The sequence below is a fragment of the Platichthys flesus genome, chromosome 11 (assembly GCF_949316205.1).
Source record: "Platichthys flesus chromosome 11, fPlaFle2.1, whole genome shotgun sequence".
NCBI lineage: Eukaryota > Metazoa > Chordata > Actinopteri > Pleuronectiformes > Pleuronectidae > Platichthys > Platichthys flesus.
Genome location: NC_084955.1, coordinates 24297708 through 24308658, shown reverse-complemented (window position 1 = coordinate 24308658; position 10951 = coordinate 24297708). Strand labels below are relative to the sequence as shown.

General features: G+C 44.6%; 1 protein-coding gene across 1 annotated transcript; it reads right to left on the bottom strand.

Annotated features, from left to right (window-relative positions):
- Positions 1 to 3822: 3822 nt before the first annotated feature.
- herpud2 (HERPUD family member 2) lies at positions 3823 to 10067 on the bottom strand. Its single transcript, XM_062399412.1, has 10 exons — positions 9938 to 10067; positions 8623 to 8723; positions 8323 to 8545; positions 7043 to 7120; positions 6661 to 6774; positions 6065 to 6231; positions 5748 to 5873; positions 5310 to 5645; positions 5091 to 5202; positions 3823 to 4629 (listed from the first exon to the last, which is right to left on the bottom strand). The coding sequence occupies exons 3-10, from the start codon at positions 8467 to 8469 to the stop codon at positions 4429 to 4431; spliced, it is 1281 nt and encodes a 426-aa protein (XP_062255396.1). The 5' UTR covers positions 8470 to 8545; positions 8623 to 8723; positions 9938 to 10067; the 3' UTR covers positions 3823 to 4428.
- Between the last annotated feature and the right edge of the window lie 884 nt (positions 10068 to 10951).

Genomic DNA, 10951 nt, shown 5'->3' with positions numbered 1-10951 from the left:
TCTGGTTTGAAATCCAAAACCAACAAAAACGATTTGAATAACCATGAATTGGTGCAGTTCATTAATGTTTGACGTCTTCACTAACAGCGACTGGACACAATGACTTGTGTTTTTGCTGCTTTTTTGGGATCACAAGTTTTTTCATCTTAAAATTGTTTAATCTCTAATTCATTCCTACTTTTCTCCCAAAACACTCCAAGTTCATTCACTTGATATCAAACTGATAATAAAATGAAAGTTTTCTGTGTTTCCTTGGGATTTGCTGACCTCGTGCTTTTACTAAAGAATCCTGATGAAGCCACAAAAAAGTTAGAGAAGGTTAAGAATGACGAAACAAGTGATTTTCCACCAAACACTCTGCAGCCCTGAGGAGTTGGTGAATTATTAAGAGCTCTTCCCAGGATGCACCTCTGCATTAGAATCCATCATGTATCATAACTTTCTGTAGATTAAGGCTGTGAGCGATGTGCGGAGAAACGAGAGCAGCAACGTTTCACATTTACATTTCAGACGCTTTTATCAGCAGCTGATGAATATTTGAACGAATCAAAGAATCTGGAATTTTTAAAAGGAAACATGACGTCAGACTCAACAGACACACACACACACACACACACACACACACACACGTACAATGTGGACTTCACTACATGAAAACCCACTCGTGCGCTCCCTCTAAACACAGACACGCTCGTCTATCACCAGAAGCATCACCCGCCACCACAGACGAACTGACGGATCGATGGCTGGACGTTAGTCACCGTTTCACCAGGAAGAAGGCCCCACTTCGGCCCTGATAAGAATCGGTTACATCCTTTGAAAATAAATAAATAAACAAATAAATAACATCCATTGCGCGTGATTGGATTAAAGAGAGAAGGGAAGGGCAAGACGAGCCCGTGTGAGGTATGGCCCAACAAATTGGAGCTAACAGTCGGGCCAGAGAGTCCATTTTGGGGCATAATTTACACGGTGAGGAGCATGAGCTGAATCTAATGTCATTTCCATCAATTTTGCATTTTGGCCCTTCTTCCCCCCCTGGGCTTTTAGCGGTCGTTTGAATCGTCTGGCGGAGGACAGCCGGCGAGCATTACAATGTCGGGGACGACATTTAGCGCGGCAGCAGAGTGAGAGGTGCTTCTTTATGGCGTGGTGACTGGCTGCAGGACGGCAGCGCGCGCCCGGTGATGCACCGTCCCGCAAATGGCCAAGAATATGCTAATGGTGAGGGAGCACCGAATTGCCCCAGACAAGCCACTTAATGGATGTTTTATCTGCAGGTCGAGAGTCTCATCTGCTGCGATCCGTCCTGACAAGACGTGCCAAGGTAAATTTAGCGATAAGGCACTTTTAACAAACAGGCCACAAAGTGCTGCGGGGAGGACAAAGGACACAGACACACACGGGAGTTTGCGGTGAAATGAGAAACCTGTTGGCAAACAATGAGAAATCGTTTTAGTGGAAATACGCCCTGAAAGCAAAGTTGCCCGAGGACGAACGGAGACGACAGGACTTCCCGACGGAGCTCGGGATGATTTCACGTGCTGCCCGCAAACCTTTGGATTTCTGCTCGAGTACAAATCTGCAGAAGCTCTCCAGCCTGGACGTGAACCGCTGCCTTCACGTCCAGGCTGGACGTGAAGGCAGCGGTTCACATTCTGATATTTAACGTTTTAATAATGAAAATATGATAAAACTTAAAATCAGTGGTGGAAAGTAACTAAATATATTCTTGAAATATAAGAGTGGAGCATTAGTATTTAAAACATCTACTCTGATGAAAGATGGACGATATGACGGCTCCCCAAAGAGAAGCCAAGTCATCTCAGTCGCCCCCTGGTGGCTGGCTGCAGTAGAGGTCATAACCCCTCCTCCATGTTAACAGATGGGACATGGACCCCAACTAAAAAACTATTTAAAACATGATACACGATACGGCTGGGGAATAAAAAGCACAAATATTTGTAGATATATGTAGTAGAGTATAAGTACATGAACTTGAAAATACAGTACAGATATGTCAGAAATGTACTTGAAGAAGCGAATACTTTGTAATATACCCCTGATGATACATGAGAGATGAGATAATCACTCATATCTGTCACAGTTTTTATATTTTCCTGATCTTTGACCTGTAGCTCCGCCCCTGATTCTCCCGTCAGTCATCAACGACGTGCACCTGAGACCTGAGGCTCCATAGAGCTGCTGTGCACCAGGATCAGGGAGAAGGTCCCACTGGGGAGATGTGGTGGTTTGTTTTTTGTCCCAGTGGTTCCTGAGTGCTGCAGGCTCCACGAGATGGAGCAGTAACAACTGGTGCTGCAGTGCATCAGGTGTCACTTGCTCCATCTTCTCCCTGCTCCTCATCAGGCGCCTCCTCTGCGGCCTCGGTGGCAGGTGTCCAGCCCAACTGCTCCCCCCCCCACAGACAACGAGGCCTGAAGACCAGGGAGCGAGCCGGCCGCATAACAAGGACTTATTATGATGATGAAATGTCCTACAAGGGCTCAAACACCCTCTTAGAGAATCTCTCCCACAGATAAGGGGAGGCTAACCTCGCCCCAGAGCCGCGGGTAAAATTGAGGGGTGGTGGGGGCCAGGGTGTGTGTGTGTGTGGGGGGGGATCCTAACCTGATTGGATGGGTGGCTCGGAGGGGGCGCCCGTAACGAAATCAAATGGCCGTCAAGCCGCTGTCATGCATAATTAATTGGGCCTTCTACGACCAACTACACAAAAATCCATGGTCATTCGATTAGGGGGTTTTGGAGGACTCTCTGAAGTGCATCGCTGTCTGAGCCGCTTCCCCGCTCACCTCGATATCTGTGAGGACAGCGACGGAGCTCGAACCCAACACTGCTCAAACTGTAGAGTCCAACCGACACGAAGCCCCCCCCCGCCGCACTTTCATTGAGTTCCCCCTCAAAGCTCAAGGACACGTCGAGTCCAGAGACGTGAAAGATCTGCTGACAGCGACTGGAACCTCAACGTGCACAAAGGGGACAACCTGCAGATCTGAGCAGGTGAAGAAAACACATGGTCCTGTCCCCCGTCCACCAAACAGCTGCACTTCACCGAGACACTGTCCTTCCTAATTGCCCCCCCGGAGCCAATAATGAGCCTGTACTACATTTCTGATAAGACTAAGATTCAGTGTGTTTTAACAGAGACATTGGAAGTTTGGTTTATTTTACTTGTAAAAGGTCAAATCATTACAGAGAGACCTTCACAAAATGGAGAAACCCAACTAGCAAACACTTTGACTGCGGATAGATTATCATTTTTAAAATAAGAGAACATAAAAACAGGGATATTTCATGACTGTGGGACCCCCAGACTCACAAGATACCACCACCCATATCCAGGAGGTTTGGGCTGTTAAGTTCAGTGGGAGGAGGCGGAGATGTGACGTCTTATCTGCTACATGACAAACCATGAAATGCAGGTTTTAAATAGTAAACACTGTATTTCCTTTTTTAATCTCCCTATAATAACGTTTTATCTGTTTACTTTAATTTACTTGGTATTTGTCTATTTTAATGTAGGATATTTAACTTTCTCTAAATGAATCATTCTGTAACTCGCTGCTTTTTGTAAAACATATTTTCTTAGTATTAATGCTATGATAACTGAACTCATTATAGATAATTCAAAATATAAAAGCTATGGTCATCAGTTTTTTAATTAGAAAACAATGTTTAAATCCCTCACACCCACAATAAGGTACCAATCTGAAGGAACTGTAAGATCTCTGAGTGAATGGCGCCGCCTGCAGGACATTAGACAAACTCCAGCACAGGAAGTGAAACACAAGACAAACAAAGTTTAAACTGCAGCAAGATTTTTTATTCAAAAAGCATATATTGAGGACTTAAAGATGCATATACTTACATGTGTAAATATATTAAGTGGGAAAACAATGTGCTTCAGTAGCTGCAATGTCTAGAAGCACATCGGGTGCATACATGAAAATGTCTTTAACAGATGTGGTTTCACGATTTATTAAAGACAAACATCTCCTCACGGTTTAAAATGGAAGACATCTCCCTCCAGCGTCTCTCTCCATCATCACGTCGCAATCAACTCATGATCAAAGACAGAAAAGAAAAACTGAAGCATTTAGTCCGAAAAACACAGCTTGATATTTCTTTTTATTTAAACGTTCACGTGTTCCACTGAACTCCTGCAGAGCTCACACAGCATCCGCTCTTCAGAGTCGTGGTTTTAAAGTATCCGTCCGTGTGTCGGCAGCAGGTAGAAGGTTTGTAGTCGAGCAGCTGGAGTCGTGTCAGGTGTCCGGGGACAGAAGGGTGTGTAACCGCTTTCAACCACTAGGTGTTTTTGAGGAAACGGGACATTGAGGACCATAGAGGGGAAGGTGGGAACTGCTGTAGAGCGACACCTGCTGGCAGGAGGAAGAGGGGGTCTACCTAGTTGGCCGGTTGGGGCCGTCCCTCTGGGATGAGCGAGGTGAAGAAGGTGCTGATGAAGGACCACATGGTGGTGAGGAAGCCTGGCTCGGGGAGAGCAGGAGCAGCAGCTTCACCAACGGCAGCGGCCTGGTCCTCAGGGCCGCCGCCTCCTTCCTCCCCGCTGTCATCGTCCTCCACCCCCTCGTCCATCAGACGTTCCTGTGACACACATGGACAGAGAGAGACAGGGTTAGAGACCCACACGCATTTTTTACAACATCTTAGCACTGCTTGATTGTGTGTGTTTTTTTTGTAATCTAAACTTTAGTCTGACACTGATTTCTCAAGTAATGTGTTAGTTCTGTTGTTTGATTGTCACAGTGCAGACTCACATCCTTCTCTCCTCAAAGCACAGGAGGTAAATATAGTAGCACAGGATTAAACTGCAGTTAACAGTTGTCCTGTGTATTTTGTATGTTTTGAAGATGTGCAGATAAATCAAAGACAAAACTGACACTGGATCACAGCTAAAACAATATTCTGCAATTAATACGCTTGTGTTTTTGTCATGTTGCAGCAACGTTTTCACAGACAAATCTTTGAAATGTACACTGATGTGATTAAATCAGTCTTTTTGTTTTGAAGATGAGTTAAAAACCTGCCAACTTTCTCCAACTCACCATTTCTCGAATGTCCGGATTTCTCTCTGCTTCCTGCTGAGGAGCCTCCGCCCTGTCTCCTCCTCCGAGGTTCTGCTGATCCGGCCTGAAGGGAAACCAACCGGCCTGGTGCCTAAACAACACACAAACAAACACACAAACAAACACCAGGGTTCAAAGTTTCATCTGTAAAGAGACGACTTTACTTTGGTAAGGACACAGAACCAGGCGCACACTCACAGGTAGACCAGAAGCATGGCGCCGATCACCATGACGAAGCGGCTAAAGGAAGAGTAGAAGTAAACGATGCTGAGCAGAACGCCAGCGCGAGACACGGTGTACAACCAGTCCAGCCAATCGCGGTTCAGCTCGTCATCGTTTAGCACCGCGCCGCCCTGCGCGTTCATCTGGATGTTGGGGTTGGCGGGCTGGTTCTCCGGTAGAGGGTTGGGGGCGGGGTTAGGTCCCAGCGGCGGCTGCACGGCCTCGTTGGGCTGAGCGACCGGATGGGGCACGGACGAGGGGGAGGGGGGAGGGGGGTCGCTGGGAGGCTGAGAGGCAGCGACTGCAGCTTGGCTGAGAAGACGAGGAGAGGAAGAGACAGAACAGAGAACAGGTCCATTCACTGCTTCTCTGTGATTTAAAGGGAATCTTTCAACATTCATCAGTGTGACTTACTACTGCATGTAGTACTGCCGGGCGTACATCTGCTGCCACCACAGCATCTGCATGGGCATGTACATTGGGTGGGGGGGCATGTTGGCAGGGAAGCCTCCTTGAAAAGGGACCTGAGCTCCATCAGGCCTGGAGGAGAACATCAGTAATGAACAAGATGCACAAACAACAACAGCAGTAACCACAACTTAGTCCAACTATGAAGAGAGCTCCTTTACTTTATAAATTAAAAACATTTTTTATCATTAAATCTAAACTATGAACGAAATAACAATTGTTATAATATATCTTGTGTGTTGAGTTATCAGAGAGTGTCTTACCACTGAGGGACACCGGGGGGGCCCTGAGGGTTGAACTGGGGGAAGCCGCCGCGATACCTCAGTCCGTCATCACTTCCAGGGGGAGGGGGGGATGAGGAGGAGGGGGCTGGCTGACTGTCCTGATTGGGCGTGGTGGCGGCAGAGGCGGAGCCAGCACTTCCTAAATTCTGAGTGACGAGATAGATTAAAAAACAAGAACCCTCACCAGCATGTGGCAAATAGAATATTTTATAATATATAATAATTTTGATTTACAGTTATTAACAAATAAAGTTTATGGTTTAAATGTAAAATATTAAACCTTAATGATCAAAACATCATAGAAGTTTTTTAAAGACTCCATATTGTTCAGGCTCTCCTCTTTATTATGTCTTCTTCAGGGTTTAGTTGTGTATAAATGCTGATGCCACAAAATATGAACAGCTACATCCTCAGCAGCTCCTCTAAATGTTGACAGAGTCGCACAAAGCCCCATTCCAGTGTGTTTTCAGCCTCCGTGTGTCCTGTAATGAGGCTCAGCTCCAAACAATGGAGCTGTCACACACACACAAACTGCTGGAGGCCTTTATGAAAGAGGAGGATGTGGGTCTACTCACGCTGGAGTCAGGAGCAGGAGCAGGAGAGCTGGCCGTGGGGGGGCTGCGAGGCATGGGCGAGCTTGGGGGACTGTAGGAGGCGCACACTAGGTGCATCATGTGGTGTCCCTCCTGCTGTGGGTCGATAAGTTCAGGACACGAGCCGGAGTGGAGGTGGGAGAAGGACGAGGAGGAGGTGAGGGCAGAGAGACAAAACCAGAACAGAGAGGGAGAGGGTTAGTGTGGAAATGACCAGAACTCAGACACACAGTCGCCCTTTGTTGAATGTGGATCAGCTATTGTTTCCCTGCTCCAGCTCCTGATCATTTGCACAGATACAAAGAAGCAGGGCGGCCAAACTAAACTGAATCAGTGTGAAAGGTTCTGCATCATCGGTCGTCACCTTTCTGAGCACATCTTTGAGCTGCAGGTGGTCATGGAGGAGTCTTCCTGAGTACACCAGCCGCTGGTCCTTGGACGGCTACAACACAAACAGCAACACATGGAGGGACATGAGCAGTGGGAACACAAATGTGTCTTCATTGAAGCATTCAACGACAAACAGTGACTTTTTTGTTTTACCGTGACTTTATAAATATACACTGTGTTTTTCAATGTAATGTTTTAAATCTGATATGTAATCTAGTAGCTCTTGGTAAGACGTAAACATAAACACTGGGTGGAAGTGATACTGCTCCGGGCCCGGGAGCAAACCAGGGTCTGGAGCTAAAATTAACCCCTGAAATCCTTGGAAGTGTTTATCGGGCTGAGTGAGTCGACTGGAGCCGGGTTATCACCTGGGAGGAGTTCAATCTGTCCCTGAACCGGTTTCACTCCCGTCCCAGCGGCTTGGCTCATTGATGTTGTCGGGTGTGAGACTGGAATCATACCATCATCTAATCTCACATTTAATTTGATATGTAAATATATCTACAATATCCTCACCCATTGAGCAAACTCCCTGCGCTGATGAGGATAATGTGACGTGAGACTATTTTCTCAACAGCTGCTTTCAGGGTCAAGAATGTTGAACCTCAACAACAAACATGTTTTGAGGAAACACAGCTCACAGCAGAAACTCCTTCATATACACATCCTCTCATGTTAGCTATCTACACCTAGAACTATAGGAGAGGAGTACTTTGTTTTTTTATATGAAATCTAATGTAATTTCACACCTTTTGGATTAGATTAGATTTTATTGATTAGATTTGATGAGAGATTTTTTCTTGTGGTTTATATGTTTGAAATTTGAGATGTAGAAACACACACATAAACTTAATATCCTATCTTTAAATGTGCAGCACCATCTTTTTTATATGGACAATTTAAGAGGGGGCAGCTGCTTTGAACAAACCAACACAATGAACCTGTTAATGTGTAATTACACAGGATGAAGACTTCTATATTGTATTCATCCCATGACTGGAACATACAAAGCAGATTTAAGAGCAGCAGAACATCTATCAAGCTGACAGAGAGATGAATTATCACCCCTCAAAGAATAATTATTCAATGTGTCATGTCAGGCTCATTGTTTCATAGAGCTCCAGTTGGTAACTGAATATTTCAATCGTTTAGAAAACTGTCAGGGTTGAGTAATTATTAAAGCAAAAATGTAATAATTAAAGTTAATTCATCAAAACAGACACCAGAGAAAACTATCAGGAGCCCGGGACTCACCGGCCTGCTGGGGTACACGTTGGAGATGTGACTCTTCAGCCTCTCCACGGTCCAGTTGAGGAAGCAGTTAATGGTCTGGTCGCCACACTTCTGGTTGGGGGCCTTCAGGACCAGGGTCACAGGACTATCAACTGCCCCAGAGTCCATGGCTCATATTACTAGCAGGGTGGGGCTCTGAAGAACCTGAGCTCCGGGGAGCTTTGTGGCACGTCTCAGGACTCACCTGAGGAGAAAATGTCCCTCAAATCTTCTCCATTCTGGCCCCACAAATAAAAACACCTACAACAGTCCCTATCGTACCTGAGGGGCGGAGATCCCCCTCTACAACCTCTGCTCCATATGCAGATCTGCGCTGGTTATTAAATTTAATCAAAGTTTCTGTGGCCACAGCTCCTGGATTTCTGGAGGAAAAAGAAGAAGAACGTGAGTGTCCTTGCTATAAGAGAAGGTTAACATGTATTTCTATTTTACATTACATTACATTACATTTCATTTAGCTGACGCTTTTATCCAAAGCGACTTACAATAAGTGCATTCAAACCCGAGGGTACATGTGACTATGACTATTTAGTACTATGTTGTAGCAAAGTAAATATAGAAAGCACAATTATTATTGTGTCATATCAAATGATTATGGCTATTTTCCACAATTCTCTGATGTGACAAACAGTCATGAGATCAATTGATCGTTTATGCCCATTTTAAAGCAAATATATCAAATGTTAAGATACATTTATTAATCCCACACACATGCACAGACACAAATTTTTGTGGCACTTTAATTCAAGTCTTACGCTGTAGTAAACAGAATATAGACATATATAAGTTTAAAAACAATGTGTAAGGCTTTAAGAAATGGTCAGGGTCATTTCCATTATTTTTACAAAACAAATAACTTATCATTTCATTATTTGTGTCTATTTTGGAGGAAAAATACCCAAAAATGTTAAATACTTTCCTCCAGTCTTACACATTAATAAACTGAATAGATTTATGTTATGGACAATACAGTATACTTTCTATTTACTATTAAATCTCTTCATGCAGTCTTAAGGGTTAATTAATATAATTAATAATTAATAAGCAACTTTCTCACTAGTTTCTGACTTTTAAAACTCCAGACAACTCATGAACTAGTTGAGAAGGACCCTGAGAACAGCAGCCTCACACAGTCAGACGGTTCCTGACGGTCCCGTGTGATGTGATGATGAGAGGAAGGTGGAGGAAGGTGGAGGCAGCAGCTGACACCTGCCCTGTTGCATCATGTTCACAGTTCACCACCAAAACAACTAACTACCTCCACATCACCACGAGTCAGGCTAAACCAGGAGGCGTCACCGTTAACCAGGCTAACGAGTCAGTTTACCAGCAAAGTCCCCGCGTTCACACACCGACACATCCACCGTGTCCAGCCCGGGTTAAAGGCAGCTCCTCCCCCGGACTGTTTATACTCTGACCCTGGTCCCATGGAGCCACGGTAGCAGAGTTAGCTCCTCGGCTAACGCTAGCTAGCTTCTGCAGAGGTTCGCTAAGCCCAGGTCCGGACAGACGGAGCGTGTCCGCGGTGACAACACGTCCATCGGCCCGCCTGAGCGGACTGACCCCGGGTTCTCACCTCAGATGCGGGTTCAATCTGCTGCTGAGCCGGTTTCACTTTGGTCCCGTCGACCCGCTGCTGCTCAGCTCCTCCGTCCTGTTGTTGTAAATGTCGGGCAGTGAGGGGCAGCAGCTGGAAGAGGCACTTCCGGTTTCTACAGAAGCTGCCACTGGTGTGTTAAGGCAGCTGCCTTTGATGTCACAATGTTCAAAGGCATTAGAGACAGATTCTCGCAGGGGAGGAAGTGTGATTCCAAGTTTCAGTTCATAGACACAGAACAAAGGCAAAGCATTTACAGTTTAAAGCAGAATTGGTACAAATATGACAAAGAAGTTGTCATAGTTTCCCAACACAAGTGGAGAAATACAGATGAGTTATATCTGGTGCTCAGAACAGTAACACGCTGATAAATATTCATAAACTAGGTATGAATTAGTCAATAAGTCACAAACAACGGCAGCTGCCTTTACAGTTCAGTGGCAGTTGCTATTGCTACCGGAAGTGCCTCCACGAGCTGAGGCTGCCACGGTTTGAGCTCATGTCGGGTGTGATACCGGAAATACGTCATCATCCTCCCCACAACAGCTGATCAGATAAATAAATAAAGGAAACAAATGATTTATTAATATTTATATAATAATTAGGTTAAATCTGTTTTTAACCTTTAAATAATGTTCTAAAATCATTAAGTAAAGGTTATTGTTGTGAGGTATTTAAAAAACCCACAGGCAACATTCTTTGAGGGTTCTCTTATGAAAAGACTTTAAAAATATAAATTATTATGTAATTAAATCTTATGAAATGTTCGTAAAGTTTTATAAGGCATTTTGTTTACGTTGGTTTTCATGAAACATTCTGAAAATCGTCAAGTTATGTTCTATGAGGGTTATTTTGTGAAACTTATAGACCTTTACATAGAAAAGATAAACCAGTCACTCAAGCTGTCGTCATATCACCTACATGTATATACTTATATTATTTCTCACTGTACTTTTTTTGTGTAAACTTTTATTACTTATTAATTTGGTGTAA